Source organism: Carcharodon carcharias, chromosome 20 (assembly GCF_017639515.1).
Source record: "Carcharodon carcharias isolate sCarCar2 chromosome 20, sCarCar2.pri, whole genome shotgun sequence".
In the NCBI taxonomy this organism is placed as follows: domain Eukaryota; kingdom Metazoa; phylum Chordata; class Chondrichthyes; order Lamniformes; family Lamnidae; genus Carcharodon; species Carcharodon carcharias.
Genome location: NC_054486.1, coordinates 96618079 through 96645107, shown reverse-complemented (window position 1 = coordinate 96645107; position 27029 = coordinate 96618079). Strand labels below are relative to the sequence as shown.

The following is a 27029-nucleotide window of genomic DNA, read 5'->3' as shown; positions in this document are numbered from 1 at the left end:
TAAAAGCTGTCCCCATAAAAGGATTTCTCACCATCAGAGGCTTTAGAAATAACTCTTAAGAATGGTGGACAGACAATATTTTATTCATTTATAAGTGCCCATCGTTGTATTTGCATATTAAAATATCACTACTTTCCCATTACAGCTCCCAGTCAGGATATACCTTCATGCTATATTTACAGCCATCTTCCAGCTCTACACAAAATTGTCAGCATCAAAATATTCAGAAAACAGAGACAGATACAGGCAATACTATGCAAATTAATATTTAATATATTATGTACATTCTTCATAGAACGGCAACAGCAGTTGCGTCAGGTACCAGTTAGAACAGATTTATGCAAAAACAATGATCAGAAATAGCCCATGGCACCACACACCAAGAACTTGTCAAACAGTGGGCAAAACAGCAAAAAATGGCAGTTTTGTAAAAACATCATTTTATGTAAAATGACTATGCTCATATCCTGTAATCCCCAATATGAATGCCAACGTTAACATTAAACAATATTACTAAACTTCCAATCTAACCCAATCTTGTGATAAAAGCATTAACACTCAAGCTAATTTAATGATTCTCATGTTCCATTACACTATGCTATCATTGCATAATGTTGAATCCAAAAAGGTAATGCATTCTTTGCCCTCTAGATCAAAAAAGCATAAAGTTTAATCCCTTTTAAAGCATTCAATTTTAAGATTTAATACTGCACAGAAGCTGGTCAAAATATGAGAGCTTGCATATGTTAAAATGATTAGTACTGTAGAAGCACAAATTAATGTCAAAATAATTTTTCGTGCTCACTGAGGCAAGACATTTGTTTTGGGAAGTGGAAGAGTTGTGTCTTTGCAGTAACTGTGGGCAAAGTCCTCCTGGTCAACCTGAACACAAGCACCGATGTGTCACCCTTTCGCCTCCTCAAGCCCCAACAACATGCATTGAAACAGAAGGGTACGCAATGAGGAAGTATGAACTTTGATTATTTAACAATAATTAAACTTTTAATTTTTCATTAATTTATTAACAATTTAACAGAAGTCTGAAGTACTCATTTCCTGTCCCATGCTCTATTATAATGGTAACCTATCATTTTGAATTAGGTTCTTTCTAGACTTTTTTACTGTAGTGAACTCATTGGTATAATGGCTTAATTTAGTTTGTATGGGAAGAGACTTTCCTGTGAGAAAGAGCTAAAGAGGGCGTATTATTTAATAATTTTTAACAAAAATAAACTGTTGTTATAAGTATGATATACGCCCTAATGGCTGAGTGCCAAACAACCTTTCATGTGGTGGGTAAACACACTTTTTAAAAGGTAGCAGTCCCACAATCTTATTTATATGGGTCAACATTGAACATTTTTTGGAAATTTTCCTGGAACTGCTATGCAGGAACAAGGTACAATTGAAGGTTGAATATTAAATACATAGAATGATAAATATTTTGTAAATGATTCAAAATTTCGCTGTCCTATAAATTTATTTCTGTGGGAAACAGTCACTGGCCCTTTCTTTTCTAATTTTGCTGGAAGATCAATGTGGAAGCAAGGTAAAAAGTTAAGGAGCAATCAAGGTGATTGATATCTTATTAACACTGAATGCGAGGCCCTTTTACAGCTGCCCAACTGGCCTGTCAAATTAATACAAGCAATGATTCATAAGGATTGGTAACATGTCTGCACTGTTTGAGTATTACTCAGATGGTAGATATCTTTTAAAATGCCTGCACGCTTCAGATCAACATCCAGGACCCTAATGAATTAGTACATCCATCTGTTGAGCAGCTAAAATGACTTACGTTTGATTAAAACCATTGAGTCTCTGCTGTGATGATTCAACATAGTGCTTCTAATATTTGAGCTTTATGATTAAAGTGCATAATATGGGAACTATTTTGCATTGTAAATCATTCCCTGGTTTTCTTCCCTTTTAAATACAAAGTCCAGAAAAAATTCCCTCTATGCACCAGTGATATTTCCATTTCCCATACCAGTTAATCACCTATAGACTACTCATTTTCAAATGATTAACTCTTTTGTGCTGTAAATGTGTAGATTATAGAAATTGAAGAGACACCCCAACATCTGCCTGAGATTGGACTTTCAAATTGTATTCAACCCTACAGCCCTGAGACCTCTGCGTTCCTCTAATTCTGGCCTCTGCCACATCCCTGATCTTAATCGCTTCACCATTAGTGACCATGTCTTCAGCTGATTAGACCCAAAGCATTCTAGGCCTCTCTACTCTCCTTTAAGATGCTCCTTGAAACCTAACTCTTTGACCAAGGTTTGGCTCACCTATCCTAATGTCTCCCTATGTAATTTGGTACCAAACTGTGTTTGATAACGCTATGAAGTGACTTAGGATGTTTTACTGCATTAAAGATGCTATATAAATGCAAGCCGTTGCAATTGTGTGCCGAGTGTACCATCCTACTCTACTATCTTTGTCTAAATTTTATCCTATGGCAATCATTAATTTGGCCTTCAACTTGCACAAAACAGTTACAATATTTGGCTCAACACATGTCTCAGTAAATACCCACAGCAACTGCAACACTGTATTAAATGGTATTGCACACATTTCTTTGGATTTTTCCCACTAGCTAGTTTGACATGCACTCTTTCCATGTGGGCAGAGGCATCTTATGGCTATAAAATCTGACATTATGAAGCTTCATAGAATTGAGAGAAAGGTTAACTGGAATGAACATAAACATTTTTAACAATTATTTTCAACAAAAACAAATTGTAACAATATTAAACATATCTCAACAGTTGAGGAGTAAATATATGTTTTATAAACAATTCAAAAAGTAATTGTCCCACAATTTTTTTTCATAGATGGAACAAAACAAACTCTTTTCTAATTTGCTGGAAGCACAATTCAGCTGTAAGGTACAATCATCAGGGACAATAAAAACAGCTTACTACTGACAAAGACATGTACTGCAAACATGTTCACAAAGAAACTACAAAATATATAGCTATATTTATTTATTTTTAATGGGGGAAACTGAGAAAGAAAGAATAAAGTGGAACGTAAAGACGTATAAAAGAATTAACATTGAATGAAACATTCACTTTCCTGCTAAATGCATTGAAAAACAAACAAACAAAAAAATTGCACATAAAAATCTCCACTCCAACTGACCCTCCTATCATCTTTTCTGACTGCATCTCATCCTTGAGCAAAGTTTTGGTACCCTTCCAATGTCTCATCCAAGTGGCCATTCTTTCTGTGTCAGAGCTGGTAGCAATCAATGTCAGCAGATAAGTAGATTATGTGGAGATCGGATGGGATTTCAAGCAAAATCCGATCATGACCACATCAATATCCACACTTTCACTAAGGGCCAGAGATAAGAGGCCAATTGTAGCCCCCCCACTGCTGCCCAGCGCCAATCAAATCTGGGCCCTTCTGGGCTGTGTTGCTCAGCACGACATTATTTAGTGCATTTATCCACAGAACCATTAAAAAAGTGCCTATTTGGAATTTTTATAAAACAGGATAGCTGAATCCATCTGCTTTTTTATAAAATTCAGCACGACTTGAATTGCAGTAAGCATACAAGCCATGTTTCCTTATCACAAGTAAGAGTAAACATGTTCAAGATCTATTGAAATGCAAGGCTCAACTATTAAAAGAGCCTCCTTTCCATTGCACACAGCTGCTTGGAAGGCATTACAACAGCATTGGACTCAGCATAGTGTGTAAATGCTCAATTCAAGCAGAAGCATCCCAGCCTATTATTTGAACACTGGTCCAGCTCCATATATTTCATTATATTGCCCAGAGTGAATTCAATTACACATCTCTAGAGCTGTTTTAATTCAGCCCAATAAAGTGCCTCAATCCCGACTTCAGCAAAGCATCCAGTGCCTCACTATAACTGATGCTTTATTTTCTCTAAATCCTCAGCTATCCTTGTTGGTATTTAAGAGTGAAGCTAGTATTAAATTATAAGAACAAAATTATGTGTATTTTTGAGTAAGAAAGCATGCATGTGAAACTGAAGTCACTCAGTCAATTGACAGGTAACTTCAATCTCAGGAGTTAGCACTGGTTTCAAATGGACGTCCAATTGGTGAAAGGCTGATGTTCTTTGTGTCATGCACATTCTTGACAGGTCATCCTTCATCTAAATTCTTCAGCCTCACAGATAAACACGAATATACTCATCCTTCATCTAAGTTCTTCAGCCTCACAGATAAACACGAATATACTCTCCAAATTTCTGCTTGTTTAACTGTGAGCTGTCAAGATGAGATGCAATGCCTTCCAATGAGAAGGTGGGGTGAAAGCAATGGTGCTATACTAACAGTCTCACAGAGAAGTTACAGGAATGGTCGGTGGTGGAAACAGGTCAAGTGATATAACTGGTCCTCTGAAATTAAGATTAAGTTCCATTGTTGAGACACAGCTTTATTCTGAGCATGGCCGATGTTACACTTGAATTAGAAGCTTTTGATGCAAACTCTGGACAGTGCTGCAATGTCCTGCATGCTTATCATCGTATCTTCGACAAGAGTGCAGCACAACTTCAAAAATTAAAAAGGATTCCCTGGATGAGTCAATTGGTTGAGTGTTTCCCCTTTATAAGTTTCAGAGTTCAAGCTTACAGGCTCAGCAATAGCTATGGTACATCCAATATTCGCAGCTGAGAAATGAAAGAACATGCACTGATATAGCATTTTTCATTATCTCTGGACATCTCAAGTGCTTTAAAGTCAATGAGGTATGTTTTTTAAATTGTATTCACTGTTGTAATGTAGAAAATGCAGTTGGCCAACGCATGCACAGCAGGGCACCAAAAGCAGCAATGAGACAAAGAATTTGGTGAACAGTTGTTTTAAGTTAGGTTGGTTGAGGGATACATAAAGGCCAGAACAACTTGAAAACTCCCCTAACTCTATTTTAAATAGGGCTGTGGAATCTGTTATGCCTAATGAGAGAATAGAAGTTTAACATCTCATCTGAAAGGTGGCATCTCCAACTGTACAGCACTCCCCCAGCAATGCCCTGAAGAGTTTGCCTAGATTATATGTTGGAGTGGAGCTTAAACCTTCAAAATGTCAGCCAAGGTTCAGTTGGTAGCTCTCTCATCTGAAGGCTGTGGATAAGTCCCACTCCAAATACTGGAGTACAAAAATCTGAGCTGACATTCCAGTGCAGTATTGAGGGAGTGCTGCATCATTAGGGGTACTATCTTTCAAATGAAACATCCGACCAAGGCCCTGTCTGCTCTCTAAGGTGAATATAAAAGTTCCCATGACACTATTTCAAAGAACAGGAAGTTATCCCCTCTGTCCTGGCCAACATACATCTTTCAAGCAACATCCCAAAATAAACATTTTCGTATTGCTGTTTGTGGAAGCTTGATGTGCACAAATTGGCTGCAGCATTTTCAGTTCAAAAGTATTTCATTGGCTGGAAAACTTTATGCAACCTCCTGGGTGACACAAAGGCACTATATAAATGCAAATCTTTCATCTGACTCAAGATGCAATCCAAGGCTGGCACCACATCAAAAAAATAGGGCTTCTATACAAAGTCAAGCATCACATCATCCTTTTGGGTAGCTGCATTCACATCTTAACTATTGTACTACATTTCTAAAATAATAGTTTTAACAATCATTGCTTCTGTTTTGCTTTTTTATCTTCAGTGATCTAATATAATGAAAGTAGTGTAAATCTTACGGGGCCGATGATGCTTGTCACCTGCACAGATTTGCTTTAAAATTCCAAGCCCAACTAGGATTCTAACCCCAGGTGGAATGTGTGGACGGTACTGGGAGAGCTGTGGCACTGTTGGCATGTAACCAGCCCGCGACAGTCACCGCATCCACTTACAAAGAAGCAAGGCACTTGGCCAAGATAAGAGAGAGCCTCCCACAGCCATGGAATGACACCCAGAAAAAACAAGTCATCATTTTCAGGAGAGATGGAGAAAAATAAACTTAGAGCCACAAACAGGAAAATAAAATTAGTTTCATTATTAGTCACAAATGAGTTTTGGAGGAGTTGAGCTTCAGGAGCCCAAAGAGTTTATCATGTCCATTCTCAAATCTTTCAATGCTAAATAACTCAAGTGGCAAAATACAGAAAAAAATACACAACCCCAAGGCCGAGAATTAATTTCTCTTAGATTTTGATAATGTTTTGTATTTTGACACATACACAGAAACTCCCAGATCATGTTAATAAAGAACCTGAATATTTTTGACAAAATTAGAGTTTACTGTAATGAATTTTAATATATCCAAGAGATGCCACTGTTTAGGCTAATCACAATATTACACACCAGATGTCAATCCATTAAGTTAATGATGGATAACTTAGAACTCAAACAGTTGCTATAAATCTGTAGACATATGTCAGATGGAACACAAGAAACAGCAAACAATTTATACAAAGAGTTCTGTTGTAGGCTGGTGATTGCTGTCTCTCTCACTGATACAGTGAGAGGTAACTAGAATAATGTGCAATAGAAAGGCCTGGAGTGACTCCACAGTCTGAAGTCCAGAATCGTACAAATTATTCCAACAGAAACATAATACAAAACGTGATGGATCATTAGACCAACATCATCTGCACACAAATTACAGATCCCTTGGCATTAACCTACATTAAACACATTAAGATTATACTCTCCAGGCATGACTGAAAAAGATTGCGACTCTTTACCCATGCAGCTGAAGTATCTGCCCAAGTTATTTATTCCAATTTTAGTGTTCAGTGAAATCTTTTGTACCTCCGGGATCCAACTGAAAGTCTGATGTTCAGAAGCACAACAGACCACTAGAAATGCTCAAAACAAATCCACCCAGCAAACAAAAAACAACCTCGGGGGCACATGTTGGTCTGAGATGTCTCCATCGTCTAATAAGAACATTCATTTCAAGATTCAAACAAGCATCATGTAGCCAAATTCCTGACAGTTCAAAACTAAAAAATGCTAATGGGTTACAAGGCCTTTGTCTTTACAATCATGGGAGATTTCTATTGATTTATGTAGAATTCATCCATTCACAGCAGGAAGAATAAAACCTCCCTTGTTAAACCAATGTTTTCATTTATATTTAGATTCACGGCTGCTTAGCAGATTTAATTTTTAATTAAGGGGCTTCATCACCAAATCTCTCGAGCTTCCTGGAGTAGGTGAGGGGTGGGGGAGAGGGAGATAATCACTTCTCTTCCCAAAACAAAGGAAAAATGAACCATAGCAAAGCTTGGCCACCACTGGTGCTACCTTAGTCATATAGTCAAATGCAGCAACAAAGAGTAAAAGAAACCATTTACCACCATGGCAGGTACCACATATAATAGCACAATAACTTACAAGAGGCAGTCCAGTTATAGTAGGTTTCAAGTACGCAACACTGCAATTGTATTTCTTTGGAACTCTATCGAAGGGATTTTATTTTTCCCAAGAGAGGATTGTATGGAAATCCATTACTGTGTACAACTATAGAAATCCCATAAGGTTTGTGAAGGGATACGGAAACTCAGCAGCATCTGTAAATTTCTTTTGAACTGTAATTACCCAAAACCACAGATCGCAGTCAAGTGCCAGATATCCTGTACCTGCAGTCAGTAATAATGCTCACCTCACTTGCTTAGTATAAGTATTTGTAATTATGTTTTTGGAGAGGTGGGAAGTGTTCTACATCTTGGGCCAATCCTTTCCCAAGTGGGCTGGCATCTTTGCAACCTTTGTAGGTTTAGCTTGTGTAACTGAAAGAAGCACATTTACAAGATGTAAATAACGCTCGGGAGACTTTGCACACACTGCAGAAGGCCTCTCTGTGCTAGAGTCGATAGTGTCATTTCACTTTAAAGTGCTGTAGTAGATTACTCCAGTTCTTTCACTGTTTGAGGAGGTCTTTAAGTACAGCCCCAGCACTGGAATCTGGAGACACTGGTAGAGGTGTGAAGGTGGGAAGGGCACTGGAGATTGGTTTCATGAGGAGATGGGGGGCCCCAGCACCACTAGAGACTGTCGATGTGATGAGAGGGATGGCGGCAGATCGTGGAGCCAAGAAAGGGTTGGAGTCAGATTTTTTCACTGAACCTTCTCCTGGTGGACCTGCAAATAAAATTCAGCAGTATTATTCATGATAATAATGACTGTGCCAATTAAACAAGATACTGAATGCAAAAATAATTTGTACTGTATATCTAGCTATTGCTGTTCAATAATTGGGACTGCAGAAATATGATTATTCTATAAATATTTTCAAACACTTAAGTAACTGTATACTGCCACCAAACTCTGGGCCACAAGTTATAATAAATCCAGTTAATGCAAACAAGGCCAGGCAGTATAACAAAACACATGGCACTCAGCACTGGGATAGTTCAAAAGTGGAAGTTCCTACGGCTTGTTTGAAAACTTTCTGCTTGGGAGCTAAACATTCAGACAAATGGCTTTGTTTTATCGGCTGATATCAAAGTAAAATAAAAAGTTCTCTTCCTTTACCTTCCGCATTGGGAGGACACAATAACAATGTATTTTGCTTTAGATTAACACAACAAATCAAGTTCTTATAACAGATAGCCAACCGAATAAAGGAGGAATTCAAATCATTTGAAATAAACTACAGAATGAAATGACACAGAAGACCATTCGATCCATTGAGTTTGCACCAGCTCTTTGAAAGAGTTATTCTATTAGTCCTGCTCCCCTGCTCATCATGCTTGTAAATCTTTTTTGCTTTCTCCAGTGTCTCTCTATCCTGTTTTTACAATATGGAGTCAAACTTACTCATTTACCCAGTGTGGTCTAACCAAGATTTGTTATAAGATTAACAGAACTGAGAAGCAGAGAAATTTTTCTCTCTCTCTAGACAGCACCAGTGCTTTTTTTGCATTTTTCAAACCAGACAAAAGACAACAACAGGGCTGGCCAAAGGTGACCTGGCGAAGTACGTTTAAGGAGGAGCTCCAAACATGGGACACCAGCTGGGCTGGAGCACAAGAGGATGGGCCAGCGCCGGTGGAGGAGTCTTGCTGCCCATGGGACTGGAGGAACTAAGTCTAAGTATTAACCTACATTGATACTTTTAGTTATTTGTGGAACTGCACCCATCTATGTTTTAATATTAACTGTAGAAGAAATATGGAACATAACACTTTGAATGCCTGTACCTGCAGAATGGCCAGAAAAACTAATGGATGGTTGGCTGCTTCCAGAGGTGACTCCAACTGAGTGTATATCATAAACTGGAAGCTTTAGAGCAGGAAGGGAAGGTCGAGATTCTACTTCCAGGAACTTCACAAACATTTCTGAGAAAGACTGCCGAGAAAAAAGCAGAAGTACTTGATATAATAATACACTGCATCAATACAAAGACCTCTAATAAAGCACACCATGATGGTCTGAATGAATTCGTTTTTAACCAGTTTGCACACCTGAAGATTTACTTAGATTCATAACAGAGGGCCATGTATCAGAATCACAAAGACCAGAGGTTTCAATAGTGCAGGAGATCATTTGTCTCGCCATGCTTATGCATTAACTTCATATCCCAGTTATCTACTTAATCCCATTTTCATTCCATCTCCGTACTGCTTAATATTCTTCCTCATGCATTAACTTAATCCCTTCCTCAACTTCAGGATTGACTTGGATATCAACATAAAGACAAGGGGGTGATTTATAAAAGTATTCCACTGATGGCAAAGAATCTTGGGACATAGAGATGCTAAGAAAGGCATTATATAAATTAAATTTCATTCTGTACTTGTAATTTCTGGAATTTTGCCTTTGTCCTACTTTCTTGAATTCCCTCCAGATATACTCTTTGCCTTGAAAAACTTGCAAAATTCATCCTCTCAATCAGACGAATAATTAGCTGTCCTAGTTCGCCAAACTGGGCTCAGCGTCATTCTTTTAGCACTTTTCATTGGCTTTCTTTCCCCACATGTTAGAGGCATTATACAATTCCAATTCATTGTGGTAGTGCATTCCATATTGTAATAAATCTTAGTTTAAAAAAATTCAGAGAAATGCACACAAGATTTCTTAGGAGTTTCCTGAGCAATAGTTTTGTGGTGGTGGAGGCGAGAAGAGCAGGGGGTAAGTGAAGGGATGAAACAAGAGATGAAAATAGAGAAAAGAGATGGCAACAGCGCAAATGAAAGTCAGCATCAGGCTTGTGGTTCATTTCCTGTACACCCAAGGTAGATTTCAATGAGGAACACTGCCACCTATCTTGAAGATGCAGCTGGGAGGTCTCATAGGTAAATGAGAAACTGTGTCATCATGTGGGGACCAATCTTGAAAAATGCAATCAGAGTCCAGCAAAATGAATGTTGAACCTGAGTATCACAGATAGGTATGATCAAACAAAGAACAAAGAACAAAGAAAAGTACAGCACAGGAACAGGCCCTTCGGCCCTCCAAGCCTGCGCCGACCATATTTCCTGTCAAACTAAAACATTTTGCACTTCCGGGGTCCGTATCCCTCTATTCCCATCCTATTCATGTATTTGTCAAGCTGCCTCTTAAACACCACTATCGAACCTGCTTCCACCACCTCCTCTGGCAGCAAATTCCAGACACTCACTACCCTCTGCGTAAAAAACTTGCCCCGCACATCTCCTCTAAAGTTTTCTCCTCTCACCTTAAATCTATGTCCCCTAGTAATTGACTCTTCCACCCTGGGAAAAAGCTTCTGACTATCTACTCTGTCCATGCCACTCATAATTTTGTAAGCTTCTATCAAGTCGCCCCTCAATCTCCATTGCTCTAGTGAAAACAATCCGAGTTTCTCCAACCTCTCCTCATAGCTAATAACCTCCACACCAGGCAGCATCCTGGTAAACCTCCTTTGCACCCTCTCCAATGCCTCCATATTCTTCTGGTAATGTGGCGACCAGAATTGCACGCAATATTCCAAGTGTGGCCTAACCAGGGTTCTATACAGCTGCAGCATGACTTCCCAGCTTTTATACTCAATACCCCTGCCAACGAAGGCAAGCATGCCATATGCCTTCCTGACTACCTTATCCACCTGCATTGCCACTTTCAGTGATCTGTGGACCTGTACACCCAGATCCCTCGGCCCATTGATGCACTTAAGGGTTCTGCCGTTTATTGTATAATTCCTACCCATATTAGACCTTCCAAAACGCATAACCCCGCATTTGTCCGGATTAAATTCCATCTGCCATTTCTCCGCCCAAGTCTCCAACCGATCTATATCCGGTTGTATCCTTTGACAATCCTCTTCACTATCTGCAACTCCTCCAACCTTGGTATCGTCTGCAAACTTACTAATTAGCTCAGTTACATTTTCCTCCAAATCATTTACATATACTACAAACAGCAAAGGTCCCAGCACTCACCCCTGTGGAACACCACTAGTCACAGCTCTCCATTCAGAAAAGCACCCTTCCACTGCTATCCTCTGTCTTCTATGACCAAGCCAATTCTGTAGGCATCTTGCCAGTTCTCCTCTGATCCTGTGCGACTGTACCTTCTGTACCAGTCTGCCATGAGGGACCTTGTCAAAGGCCTTACTGGAATCCATGTATATAACATCCACTGCCCTTCCATCGTCGATCATCTTTGTCACTCCCTCGAAAAACTCAATCAAGTTAGTGAGACACGATCTCCCCTTCACAAAACCATACTGCCTCTCACTAATACGCTCAGTTGCTTCTAAATGGTAGTAAATCCTGTCACGAAGAATCTTCTCCAATAATTTCCCTACCACTGACGTAAGGCTCACCGGCCTGTAATTTCCTGGATTATCACTGCTACCTTTTTTAATCAATGGAACAACATTGGCCATTCTCCAGTCCTCTGGGACCTCACCCGTAGCCAGTGAGGATACAAAGATTGCGGTCAAGGACTCAGCAATCTCCTCCCTTGCCTCCCTCAGTACTCTGGGGTAGATCCCATCTGGCCCTGGGTACTTATCCACCTTAATATTTTTCAATACACCTAACACCTCCTCTTTTTTGATCTTAACATGATCCAGGCTATCTACACACTCTTCCCTAGACAAATCGACCACTAAGTCCTTCTCTTTGGTGAATACTGATAAGAAGTACTCATTTAGTACCTCTCCCATTTCGTCTGGCTCCAGATACGGATTCCCACCTCTGTCCCTGAGTGGGCCTACCCTTTCCCTGGCTACCCTCTTGCTTTTTACATATGTAAAAAGGCCTTGGGATTTTCCTTAATCCTGGTTGACAATGATTTTTCATGACCCCTACTACAATGATGGAAAATTTTATGGAAAGTTTGTGCATACACGAGACTAATATTATACAATATACAATGCAAGTCTTTTCATTTTTATAACTGTTCCATCAACTTAGATGTTCCAAAATGCTTTTATAGCCAATGAAATACTTCTGAAACGTAGTCACTGTAGGACAATAGGCACAAATTTGGACTCCATAAAGCAAGGTAATTACAGAATAATAATCTATTTTTAGCAATGTTCATCGTGGAATAAGTATTGGCCAGTACAGCGGGCAGAAATTTCTTGCTGTTCTTTGAAAAGTATTCAGAAAACTAAGATTTATTACAATATGGAATGCACTACCACAATGACTTGCAATTGTACAATACCTCCAACATAGAAAATGTGGTGAGATCCATTATCATGCATCTGCAAGGGTTAACAGGGTCCATGGTTTAACAAATTATTTGATTATTGAACCTTCGACAGTACAGTGCTTCTTCCATAATGCTGCACACCAAAATGTTAGCCTGGATTTTCTGCTCAAGTGTCTGGAGTTGTACTTGAATCCTGTCACTAAGCCAAGGTCAAGGTTTTATAATTTTACTGCTAATAATTTTACTGCTATCAGAAAATAATGTACTGCACAAACATGAGACAATTTTAAAAATTGCTCCCATACATCAGCTGAGTGGAGCATCCTGATCGACATATCCCATGAAACTCCTATAAACACAATAAAATTACTCCTATGAATTCCACAGTGTTCTATACTAGGAGCAATTCTGATACGAGAATGATCACAGGCTATACCTTACTTAGAAAGCGAACAGTCCCAATTTCTCTAATCCTTCTACGTAATCGAAGTTCCTCATCTCTGGAACCATTCTCATCAATCTTTTCTGCTCCCTCCCTACCACCTTCATATCATTCCTAACGTGTAGTGTCCAAAACTGAATGCAATTCTACAAATGAGGCCAAATTAATCTAGAGGATGTTTTGGTCCCTATAATGTGCATTTTTTAAAATGGCAATGCATGAGAACATATGAAAAGAGAGCAGAACTTACACTGTTGAAGACTGTGTGCTGGTTTGGCCTCTGGGGGGTACTTGGGAAACTTTGGGTTCCACTAACTCGCTTAACGCCAAGCCAACTAGTTACCCATCCAGTAACACCACGATGCTCGCTATCCAAGAGCTAGTAAAAACATAGCACACAAGTTACATTTTTAAATGTAAAACTATTACAACTGAATGACAGAAAATACAACCATCAACTTGACCTGACGCAAGGGCTCAGCATTTCATTTTTGTTTCTGTCAACTATAAGAGCATGGAATAAGTTCTCTCTTTTCTATTTTAAATAGCATGTAGTTAGCAATGTGTATAGGAATAAATTGTGGTTAACAAATTGTTATGCGAAATAAGTGAGGATATGTCAAATGTGGATACCTGCAAAATGTGGAGCTGAGGACAGATATATCCTATTATGGAGGAATTGGTACAAAATGTCAGAAGAGTTAGGTCTCCTCAAGATGTTGGATAAGATTATCAGGCTTAATTTAATAATGGTTGTACAGATTCATTTGCTGATATACTGCTGTGAGCCTAGGACTTTTTTTTGATAATACAGTAATGAGTAACTTTAAAGTTGCAGTAACTCAAGTTAGTTTCAGAAATACAGTAGTTTGAGCAATTCTGAAATGTAGGCTGCATGTGTGTGCAGAATTCCTGTAAGAACAAAGTCTCAGGGAACTGCTGGTGATTACTAACCGAAACCTATGAGCCACATTGACAATTGCTATTGTCTGTAAAAGATTGATAAAATGGAACAACAGTTTGAAACAACAGGCAGCCAAAGAGGGGCAGGAAACCACAGGATGCCTCTTCAAAACGTAGGATAGGAGTAGGAAGTACCTATGTACAACTGAGTTGAGGATGCGTAAACTTACAAGGTAAGCAGGAAAACCAGAATCTGAACACGTGTGGACAAAAATGATTGTACCTATTGAGTCAGATGACTAGCACTTTGTGGTATAAAGGAGTTGTGGACAAGGAGACTTATATGGGTTGTATATAGTGCTGGCAGGAGCAAAACACACATCTAGCTAAAGAAACTGAACAAAAAGTAGACAATGCATGCTACTCTCTCCAGTGATATGTGGTCTATTGGAACTGTACATTACTGCCTAGGCATTGTAATGTGTTGATTTCTGCTGTGTAATCAATTGGTATCATGTTTGAATCCCTTGAAATTCTGACACAATACTGGTCTTAACTGCTCAAGAACTGTCTCGTGATTCTCAGCCAAAGTGAGTTGCATCAAAAGAAGCTGCCCAAAGCCACAGCTCCCGTACTTGGTGACTTGAAATGAAGTTATTGTATTGGTGATAGTATTTCTAATATGTGGATAGGCTGGTTTATGTCTAGTCAATCTTCCATTCAAAATAAAAGTAAAAACTTCACTTTCATAGGAATGTTACAGTTGGAAGAGGAGAAAAATATAAAATGCAACATTACTGAAGATTTGGAACACAAAGAAAACTAACATTAAAGTAAGAGTTCACAGCTTGCATTAGTTTAGTAGAAAACATATTACAACAAAAAACAGAAAGGTTAGTACCTTAGGTGGGATTTTTGGTTTCAAGCAAACAAGGCTAAGTTCATTAGAAGGCCCTTGCAATTTTACTAACTGCACTGGAAACGGCAGTGATCATTTTGTCATACCTGACTAATCTCTTCTTTTTTTAGCCCCAGGACACTTCCCAATAGCCGCATTGCTTCATTACGTTTGTTCTTTGGAGTATGGAAGTATCCCACAAACAAATTTCTCATCAGGACCCTTTAAAAGAAATGAGAGCCGCTTAGTGACATGAACACAAATGACAAATCCATACTTGTGTTGGTTGGCATGCAAGATAACAAGGCCTTCAATGATACTTTTTAAAAATACGCCTTCCAAGACATTGTAAATTGAGCTGTTAAATTCAGGTGACAAATCCTGCAAGTTTTTTTTTAAAAAGTTATCAAAATTGTGTTTCACGATTACCTGCTTCATTCACTGTTCAATATTTGCTTCAGGACATTTCAACAAATATAGAATCAACTTATAATTGATATTCTCCTGCTGTTTGAAATGTGAGGCTAGTGCTGACCATTTTAACATCCCTGCAAATTCCTTGTGGTTAAACAAACCCTATGGTGTGCAATTGAGCCATAGATATAGGCTCCAAGTTGTTAGAAGTTAGCTGATCTCAAGTGTGGCAACAGTAGAGGGGTACAACAATTTGCCTAGCAATCTCTGGTGTAAAAGGTAGGGGGTGCAATGAGGGGGAAAGTAAGTAATCAACTGGAATTCTCATTTGTAATGACTATCCCTTGGGCCCCTGCTGTACAGTATACATGCGTGAATATTGGGTAACAAAGATTCAACTTGAATGTATTGATCCCCATAGGTGAATAGTCATTGGCAATACCTGACTGGGCTCACAAATACAGACTGGCTTCTTGAATTAGATAATGCAGAATACAGTTAACTATGGAATCACATAACAGCAATTCAGGACCATCAGGAAACTGAAGAAGCAATAAAATAATGCAATTTTTTCTATCACTGTATTTGTCTATATTGTAAAGCAACAGCAAATTCTCCTCATTATTTCAATGAACATATGTACCAAATGGTGTGAGACAGCTACAGAAAAACATGCGCATGTAGACATCCTACAAGTGCAGGATTGGGCATTGGGTCTGATGCTTTTTATTGTGAAACAGTCCATAATAAAAAAAAATTGCCCAAATTCATCCATTGAGAACAGCTACTGGTCGCTATGAGCTGTACCTCAATCAAGGTCAGGAAGGCAGATCACGTTGGAAATATGAAGGCACAAAAAGAAACCATGGTGGGTTGGGATTAGTAGAGCGCAGATGATCTCAGTATTCAGATTTTTGTTTTCAATGATTGAAAAAAGCTCACTATCAGTGAAGAACCCCAACCAAAATGAGAGCTTCAAACCAAAAGTGAAGAGATGATGAGCCAACAATTCATAAATTGACAACAAACATTCAGAACTTTATAAAATGCAAATGTTACACTTAGTCCTAGGAGAAAATGCTCAAGCTAACACTAGGCTGTTACAAAAGTCAAATACTGAGAACGCTGTTAAATCTGAAATATAAACAGAAAATGCTGGAAATACTCAGAGCCAGTTAGCATTTGTGGAGAGAGAAAAATAAAGCTAACATTTCAGGTTGATAACCTGTTGTCAGAATTGGAATAAAGTTAGAGGTGTAACAGGTTTAAGCAGGGAAGTCCAGAAAAGAACAGAAGGGGAAGTCTGTGGTAAGGTGGAAGGCAAGAGATTAAGTGACAAAAGGAAAAGGCAAACGGTGATGATAATAGTCAAGAGACAAAGAGTAGGTTGTAACAGTTGCTCAAGTAAGTGTCAATGAAAGTCAAATGTTTCCTAATGTTTTGCTTCCTGATAATTTGCTAGATTAACCTACTGCTACATTTTCAAATCGAATTACTTCAATGCTACGTAATCAGAAATCTCCTTTTATTGCATGACGTAACTCAAAATCATCCATTAGAGGTGCTGCTCTTGCTAGGGCACAGCCACATTAGGACTGCAAACTAACTATTAATTTATTCATAAGAAAATGTCCATACATTTCCAAAATAAAGATGAACATCAGTGCTTACTTGTCAATTCTACCTTCGCTGTTGTTGACCAGGTTCAGTAGTTTTTTCTGAGCATCATCCAACATGTCCTGTTGAGCCACAACTATAAAAGAAATACAAAAGATTCATGGCGGGAGGTTTCCTTTGGGTTAGAGGACAGTCACTTGCCATGAAGAGGAAATACAATTTAATCAAAAGCTGCCCTAAACAGAACAGGTGGTCAGAAGCAAGTGTTTCAGTCCTGCAAGTTACCCACATCTTCTCCGCTTTGCTGAGTTTCTACAGTTCCAGCAATGCTAGAACTGTTGAAGCTCAGTTTCACAGAGAAAATCCCCTTTGTTGGAATATTTCATGCCAGTGGAATATTCAAATGAAAGATTGGGCCATGGATTTGAAGACAGGCATGAGGATCATAAAATATAAGCAGTGCTAATGTGGCTTCTTCATTAAAGAATTCATTCCGATTAGTGAGGCAAAGCTCCTCGCCTCCAATAACTGTCAGTTCTACCAGAATCACATAAATTATATCTCTAAAATGCGTTACAGAAACTTCCCTGCAACTTACAGGAGACTAACAGACCTACAACTCCAGGCATTTGATTTCTTCTCCTCCTTAAATATGAGGACCACAATACATGCCTTCCTTCAGTACAATGGAACTAGCCCAGATCTTAACAGATCTATTCGTGGTTTGCTTAATTCACCTCCCATGTCCTTAAGCACTCTGGGGTAAATGTCATGAGTCCAGTCGTTCCATCAGCCTTGAATATTTTAATCCTAACCAAGAGAATTTCTGCATTTATTCCTATGGAATCAATTTTACCAGGACTCTGATCTGGCACCTTGCTATTATCATCAATAGTTAAAATCAATGCAAAGTATCCACACTCAACACTTCACCCATACTCTAATCCTTATATCTATCTGAATCACAGAATCACAGTGCAGAAGAGGCCCTTTGGCCCATCGAGTCTGCATCGACATGTGAGAAACACCTGACCTACCTACCCAATCCCATTTACCAGCACTTGGCCCATAGCCATGAATGTTATGACGTACCAAGTGCTCATCCAGGTACTTTTTAAAAGATATGAGGCAACCCGCCTCCACCACCCTCCCAGGCAGTGCACTCCAGACCGTCACCACCCTCTGGGTAAAAAAGTTTTTCCTCACATCCCCCCTAAACCTCCTGCCCCTCGCCTTGAACTTATGTCCCCTCATGGCTGACCCTTCAACTAAGGGGAACAGCTGCTCCCTATACACCCTGTCCATGCCCCTCAATCTTGTACACCTCAATCAGGTCACCCCTCAGTCTTCTCTGCTCCAACGAAAACAATCCAAATCTATCCAATCTCACTTCATAACTTAAATGTTTCATCCAGACAAGATCCTGGTGAATCTCCTCTGCACCCCATACAGTGCAATCACATCCTTCTTATAATGTGGCGACTAGAACTACATACAGTACTCCAGCTATGGCCTCACTAAGGTTCTATACAACTCCAACATGACCTCCCTACTTTTGTAATCTATGCCTCGGTTGATAAAGGCAAGTATCCCATATGCCTTTTTCACCACCCCACTAACATGCCCCTCTGCCTTCAGAGATCTATGGACACACATGTCAAGGTCCCTTTGCTCCACAGAACTTCCTAGTGTCATGCCGTTCATTGAATACTTCCTTGTCAAATTACTCCTTCCAAAGTGTATCACCTCACACTTTTCAGGGTTAAGTTCCATCTGCCACTTATCTGCCTATTTGACCATCCCGTCCATATCTTCCTGGAGTCCAAGACACTCAACCTCAATGTTAACCACCCAGCCAATCCTTGTGTCATCCACAAACATACAATCCTACCCCCCACATAGTCATATGTCGTTTATATAAATGACAAATAATAAGGGACAGAGCACAGATCCCCGTGGTTTGCCACTAGACACTGGATTCCAGTCACTAAGGCATCCTTCTGTCATCACCCTCTGCCTCCTACAACTAAGCCAATTTTGAATCCATCTTATCAAATTACCCTGTATCCCATGTGCATTTGCCTTCTTTATAAGTCTCCCATGTGGGTCCTTGTCAAAGGCTTTGCTGAAATCCATATAAACTACATCAACTGCACTACCCTCACCTACACACCTGGTCACCACCTCAAAAAATTCAATCAAATTTGTTAGGCATGACCTCCCTCTGACAAAGCCATGCTGACTATCCCTGATCAAACCTTGCGTCTCCAAGTGGAGATAGATACTCTCCTTTAGAACTTTCTCCAATAGTTTCCCTGCCACTGACGTGAGACTCACTGGCCTGTAGTTCTCTGGCTTATCTCTACAACCCTTCTTAAATAGCAGAACCACATTAGCTGTTCTCCAGTCCTCTGGCACCTCCCCTGTGGCCAGAGAGGAATTAAAAATTTGGGTCAGAGCCCTGCGATCTCCTCCCTTGCCTCCCTCAGCAGTCTGGGGCACAAATCATCCGGACCTGGAGATTTGTCCACTTTTAAGCCTGCCAACACCTCCAATACCTTGTCACTCCCTATATCAATTTGCTTAAGAACCCCGCAGTCTCTCTCCCCGAGTTCAATACCTTCATCCTCATTCTCTTGGGTGAAGACAGACGTGAAGTATTCATTCAACACTCTAGCGATGTCCTCTGGCTCCACCCATAGATTGCCCCCTTGGTCCCTTATGGGCCCTACTCTTTCTCTGGTTATCCTCTTCCCATTGATATACTTAGAGAATATCTTGGATTTTCCTTACTTTTACCATCCAGAGCTTTCTCATATCCCCTCTTTGCTCTCCTAATTGCTTTAAGCTCCACCCTGCACTTTCTGCACTCCACTAATGCCTCTGCTGATTTGCTTCCCTTGTACCTAAAAGCCTCTCTTTTCCTTCTCATCATAACCTGAATACCTCCATCCATGGTTGTTGGAGCTTGTTACTCCTTCCGATCACCCTAGAGGGAACATGTTGAGCCTGTACCCTCCCTATTTCCTTTTTGAACACCCCCCACTGCTCCTCTGTAGATTTCCCCACAAGTAGCTGTTCCCAGCCTATCTTGGCCAGATCCTGCCTTATTTTACTAAAATCCACTCTCCCCCAATCCAAAACATTTTTTTTGCAACTTGTCGATTTCTTTGTCCATAACAAACTTAAACTGTACCATGTTGTGGTCAATATCGCTAAAATGCTCCCCCACCACTACCTCAGCCATCTGTTTGGCCTCCCTATTTAACATGTCCAGCTAAATTTCTCAAAGGACTTGCACAGTACTTAATCATTTTAACTGATAAAGCTTTAGCTTTACTACTGCATCAGTCCACAATCCTTTCTTTCCAATATAAAATTAAAATACTGCGGATGAAGATCCAAAATAAAAAACAGAAAAGACTGGAAAAACCCAGCAGGTCTGGCAGCAACTGTGGAGAGAGAAACAGTTAACATTACGAGTCCGTATGACTCTTCTTCAGAGCTGGAGAAAAATCATGCAGAGTCTGAACTCATCAAGAGTTCTGAAGAGGTCATATGGACTTGAAACGTTAACCTTGTTTCTCTCTCCACAGGTGCTGCCAGACCTGAGTTTTTCCAGCATTTCTGTTTTTGTTTCCTTTCCTTCTAATGCCCTTTTAACATTTCTAATAGTAACTTTATCAAACTGATCGGTATCTTATGCATGCACTAACTTTCCTGGCAGTTACTGGTTTTTGTACCAAGTGGAACATTTTTTTAAGGGCAATTTTAAAAATATTAATTTGCAACATAAAGCACAATTAACATAGAAAAACATCCTGAGGCTCTTCACAAAAAGATAATTGGACAAAAAAGGACGCCAAGCTAAAAGAGGAGATATTGGGAGGGCTGACAAAGTGTAGTTAGAGGTGAGTTTAAACAGCCGTCTTAAAAGGAGGACAGCAAGGTGGAGAAATTTAGGAAGGGAATTCCAGACCTGAAGACAGGGTTGCCAATGATGGGGGGAAAAGGCAAATATAAGTGGGGCCAAAATCAGAGGAATGCACTGCTCTCTGGGGTTTTAACAGTGGAAGGAGAAAGTTCAAACTTGATATACAGGGGACTTGAAGCCAAATGTTCAAGAGCGATTGGTGAACGGGACTTTCTCTGTGAAACTCCCCCATTTAGGTTTCACTGTATTATCTACCCTCCTTATTCAAGTAACGTGCATACAAGCACAGATTTAAATAAATTTAATTTTTACACTGACACTCCTGAAAATCTGGTAATAACATTAAATTATCCTGAGGACTAATGTGCCTAGTTAACTCAAATCCGACGATACAGATGCATCCCCACCTGGATGTCTGATATCATCACAGAGATATTGTTAAGGGCTCAATGTAATAAATTTGTTTCTTTAGCATTGACCCCAATATGTTAACTTAGGAAACAATTGATGACTACTTTGCTTCCTACTTGAGTTGCTTCCCCTCTATCTGCCCACTTATTACTGGTTGAGTAATTTATATCTCCCAAAGTAATAAAGCTATCCTGTCATCTTGTCCTACCAACACTGTGTTGCTGGACTGCCCTGTTTGCTTTCAGCAGAAATACCCTGAAGGTCTATAACTGGGGCCACAGGGTCAACTCCCTGATTCAGCAGGAACAAATTTGTTTTCACCACATCTTTCTTGATACTCCTCCTCCGTCACATGGGAAGATAAGATCATTGGAAATAGAAGGTGTAAACCACATGGTCCCTCGAGCCTGCTCTGCCATTCAATATGATCATGGCTGATCTTCTGCATCAACTCCACTTTCCTGCCGGTTCCCAATATCACTTGACTCAGAGAAAACAATCTCTCAGCTTTAAATATACTCAACAATGGAGCATCAACAACTCTCAAAGATAGATAATTCCAAACATTCACAACCCTTTGAATGAAGAAATTTATCCTCATTTCAGAGCTAAGTGATTGACCCTTTAACCTGAGACTATGGCCATGTTTGAGATTTTCCCATTCAAGAAAAACAACCTCTGTGTCTACCCTGTCATGCCCTTAAGAATCTTGCATGGTTCGATGAGGTCACCTCATTTTTCTACACCCTGGGAGTTTAGGCGCAATTTACTCAGCCTTTTAACATAACACAAACCCTCCCATCCCAAGGGCCAATCTAGTGAAACTTTGACGCATCATCTGCAAAGCAAGTATATCCTTTGTTAAGGTTCCTATAGAGACCATTACCATTTAAAGAAAAATTTGAACACCCAGTGATTTACTGAAAGAGTGAAGACACAAGATCCACAGTTTAAAAACAAATGAATTTTACTGTACAATAATCAAGTAAAGCAAACACGACTAAACAAACATGATCTTAGGTAATTACCTATACTTGACATCAAAAACCACAATAAAACACAACCACTAATACTTCTAACTAAAATCTTCAACTGAGTCTTCCCTTTTCCACTATGATTTCTGCCACAAAGTCTTTGGCTACTTATCAGGTTCCTGAAGGTTATCCACTTTCTTGGGAGCAACTCCAAACTTTTGCATAACTGCCTTGTAAGGTTTCAGCTCGAGCCTGAACTCCACTCACAATTCCTGCTTAATGACTTAAACAGGAAATTAGAAACACCCTTGGTTTCTAATAGCTCTGCTGCCCTGGTCATAACTGCTTTATGGCTCCTGGCAGACTTTCTCCCTCTCTGTCACCTTCAACTTGACTGCTCGTTTTCACTATGAGGGTTACTGTAGATCTCTTCCTCTTGGTCCAATCTAGGAAAATCTTGCAAATCTTCTCTTTCTCCCTCATGAGCTCTGTCTCCAAACTGAACACAAGCTCCATGCCACATTCCGCACGGTGAATAGCAAGGTTAGTATTTTCTCTGCTCAAGGTGGCAGGTGTGGCTAATATCCCTCTTTTGTTCCCTCAACATTCTGTGAGCTGCAAACTACACAAGACCAAAACTGAACTGCTTGATTCTGTGAACAAACACACATAGTTAAATTTAAAAGCAAATTAAAGTTAACCCCTACAGCCCACCTCCATGGCAACATGGCATACTTGAGATGCTCTCAAGAGAAACGTAAACTAATTAACTTTTGCCTTCAAAACAACTCTATGATTCTCAGATGCATACAAAAAAATTTATACCTCTAATGAAGTTAGCTGCCCTCTCTCCAGACTTGCTAGGTCCACCAAGAAACCCCTATATTTAAAAAGATGCATTTAACTTCTTTGATCTGGGAACTACAAGAAACCCAGGAAAAACAGCCCATTGTTTAGTGTTCCCACCTCTGACCTCTTTACATAAACATGGACTATCCTTTGGATGGTATTTACCTTAAGGATGCTGACCAAATTATCAAACCCACTTATCTTACATTTAACCCTTTAACCCCCAACCTAAAAATCATGCCTCTAAAACATATGAATTATGAAATCAGATATTCACAATACCTTCCTTAGATACATAGGCCAAAACTGTACTCTAGGCAAGGTCTCACCAAAGCCCCATACAACTGTAACAAAACTTGTTTATTCATGTGCTCCAAGTCCCTTGCAATAAAGGCCAAAAGCCATTTGCCTTTCTAACTGCTTGCTGTACCTGCATGCAAACTTTATTCTTAAGTACACCCAAAATCTCTCTGAACATCAACATTTAGAAGTTACACACCTTTAAAATACTCTGCTTTTCTGTTCTATACCAAAGCAAATAACCTCACATTTTCCCACATTATATTCCATCTGCCACCTTGTTGTCCATTCACTTAACCTGTCAAATCTGTTTGCAGCCTCTTGTGTCCTCCTTACAGCTTACACTCCCACATAGTCTTGTATCATTAGCAAACTTGGAAACACTACTCTTAGTCTCTTTATCTAAGTTATTAATATAGATTATAAGTAGCTGAGGCTTCAGCACTGGTCCTTGCAGCACTCCAACATTTACAGCCTGCCATATTGAAAATGCCCCATTTATTCCTGCTTTCCGCTTCCTGTGTTAACAAATCCTCCGTCCATAGTACCTTAAAACACCATGAATCCGTATCTTGGGCCTTTTCTGCGGCACCTCATTGCATGACTTTTGGAAATTCAAGTATGCTAACATCTACCTGTCTCTCCTTTTTCTATCCAACTAGAGCGTTTTAGAGGTATAACTTTTAGATTAAGAGTTAAAGTGTAAAGAGTTAAATGTAAGATAAATGGATAAATTTGGGTTTGAGAAATTGATAAGCATCCCTAAGATAAATACCATCCAAATGATAGTCCATGTTTACATAAAGAGTTCAGAGATGCAAGTGTGAAAACACTAAACAATGGGCTGTCTTTCCTGGATTTCTTCTAGTTCCCAGATCAAAGGAGTTAAAAGCACCTTTGTAAATAAAGGACTTGCTTGGTGGAACCAGCAAGTCTGGAGAGAGGGCCGTTAACTTCATTAGAGGTATAAATTATTTGTATGAGCCCCAGAATCAGAGTTGTTTTGAAAGCAAAAGATAAATAGTTTATATTTCTGTTGGGCGCATCTCAAGTATACCACATTGCTATGGAGATGGGCTGTAGGGGTTAGTTTTAATTTGTTTATATCCTCAAAAAACCATATCGATGTTGTCTAATCATGTTATGATTTTCTAACTGCATTGTTAAGACTTCCTTAATAACAGATTCCAGCATTTTTCTGACTGATGTCAGGCTAACTGGCCTGTTTTCTCTGTCCCTCTTTCCTTGAGTAGCGGAGTTACAGTTGCTAACTTCTAATCCTCTAGGACCGTTCTCGGATCTAGGGAATTTTGGAAAATCAAACAGTGCATCCACCAACTATTAAACTACCTCTTTTAGAACCATAGGATATAGGCCAACAGTTCCTGGGGATTTGTTGCTTTTAGTCTCTTAAGTTTCTTCAGTGCATTTTCTCTGTTGATACAACTACTTTAAGAAACCTAACCTGATCAGCCACATAAGCACTGTGGCTAAAGGAGGTCAGAGGCTAGGTATTCTGTGGCAAATAACTCACCTCCTGACTTCCCAAAGCCTGTCCACCATCTACGAGGCATAAGTCAGGAGTGTAATGGAATACTCTCCTCTTGCCTGGATGACTGTGGCTCCAAGTATACACTCATGAAGCACCATCTGGGAAAAAGCAGCCCACCTGATCAGCATCTCAATCATCATCTTAAACATTCACAACCTCCACCACCAGCACACAGCAGCAGCATCACACCATCTACAAGGTGCATTGCAGCAACTCATCAAGCTTCCTTCGACAACACCCTCTAAACACGTGATCTCTATCACCTGGAAGAACAAGGACAGGAGATCCATGGGAACACCACCATCTGCAACTTCCCCTCCAAGTCACTCACCATCCTGAATTGGAACTAAGTCATCATTTCTTCACTGCTGCTAGGCCAAAATCCTGGACTTCCTCCTCTAAAGCACTGAGTGCATCTGCACCATTTGGACAACAGTGATTCAAGGAGGCAGCCCACCACTATCTTCTCAAGGGCAATTAGGGAGCGGTAACAAATGCTAGCCTCACCAGCAATCCATTAACTGAATAAAAAAACTGATACCCCAGAATAGAGAAATAAACCACCGGGACTTGCTGGTCTGGGCGACCAAAAACACACAATGGGTGCAAAGTTTCAGCAGCATTAGTGAATACATGTCAGATAGGAAATTGAGAAAAATATAGAAAGTTCCCACTTAAGCCGAAAACCAAAATGTATGCCAACCCTAAATAGCAAGGACGATGGGAGAATTGCTATTTTGTTTTGAGTAGGTTTGATAAGGTCTGGTTTAATAAGGTCTGGTTTAATAGACTGGCATAATCCAATATGAATTAAATAAGACAAGCAGCTCCATTCTGAGCCCCATATTTAGTTTGTATTTGACTCTCAATCGATATTTTCCTCTCCTTCCTGTCCCCCTCAGCTTTTCTTTGGCTATTCAGCTGTTTGTGGTTCAATGAATACTTTACCACTGAGTAATCAAAGTCAGAACATACGCCAAGACTTTTTATAAATGAAATAGAAAGAAAGAATGAAGTTATGCAGGAAACATCACTGGCAAACTGAGTGCTGCAATACATGAAACATTAAATGGAGCTATATGTATTCAATCATGTTCAGTCAAACAAAGAAGTGAACAGATGCCATTGACCCATTTGACATAAAATGCATTCAAGACATTGCTTGTTTCTACAAAATTACCAAACTAGTTGGACTGTATTATTGAAGTATCCACATATTTTAACTTGGTTTTGGATCATTTCAGCTGGCGGAATTTGCTGAAATCTTGAAGTTAACTTTGCCGGCTCACCTAGTTCTTACAAAAATGTTTTATTAAAGAGTAAAACAACTGGTGCTGGTCAATATGAGCTTTTTCCCTATTGTAGGAATAGGAGAAAAAAGTTTCTCAATCATAAATGTATTCCACCATGTTTTGTTCCACTTTTTTTTCCCCCCATCCTTTAATGATGCTAGTTTATTTCCATCCTCATTCATATACCAGAAAGTGATCTGTACACTTGTAAATGGAAAGCTTTCGCTATGCTGCAGCATGGATTTGAATTATCATATTGCTTGTTGCATCACCTACTCTGGTAAAGCTCAACTCTTAATGCAATAGAACCAAGTACATTGTGGATCATAGGTAAGAAACGCCCAAATTTTGGTATAGAGAGATAACCTAAAAGACTAAAAAATAGCAATTTCTATGGTGAACCCTTAAACTTCATTCAAAATTATGCACTGAATCAAGAAAGACATGCTTATAATCAAATCTCTCCTCAGAATGTTTGAAAACAGTCCAGATACCTTACAGCATAGCAGATTGTTTCCAGCAATCCAAAACCAATTTCACGTCATTTTAAATATCACTTAAAGCACAAATGCCGTCGAAGTTTCTTTGTGTTGGCACACATGAAAGGTTATACTGAGTCCCTTATTACTCTTTACTGGTTCAGTGCATCTTTGTGCTTTTGCAAAGGCCAATTGGCCCATCAAGTTCATGCTTTTCCAAGACCATGCAACAATTTGCTGCATCACAGATTCTATCCAGCACATATAATCACCTGAAGAAATATGTTACAAGGCATCATCCCATTGACAAAATTAATGAAGAAACATCCTGAATACAAATCTAGTTTTAATTTGCATTATACGTCTTAAACCAATTCTTTCTTAA

At 39.5% G+C, this 27029-nt stretch overlaps 1 protein-coding gene across 3 annotated transcripts in view; it reads right to left on the bottom strand.

The window, feature by feature from the left end:
* Window positions 1-250: 250 nt before the first annotated feature.
* trip11 (thyroid hormone receptor interactor 11) overlaps window positions 251-27029 on the bottom strand; it is a 107041-nt gene continuing 80262 nt past the window's right edge. For all 3 annotated transcript variants that reach the window (XM_041213925.1, XM_041213926.1, XM_041213927.1), the window contains exons 17-21: window positions 16908-16989; window positions 14930-15044; window positions 13272-13400; window positions 9153-9300; window positions 251-8091 (exon numbers count right to left, since the gene is read on the bottom strand). In XM_041213925.1, coding sequence (XP_041069859.1) covers window positions 7871-8091; window positions 9153-9300; window positions 13272-13400; window positions 14930-15044; window positions 16908-16989 — 695 coding nt within the window. In that variant the 3' untranslated portion in view covers window positions 251-7870. The remainder of the gene's footprint in view (window positions 8092-9152; window positions 9301-13271; window positions 13401-14929; window positions 15045-16907; window positions 16990-27029) is intronic.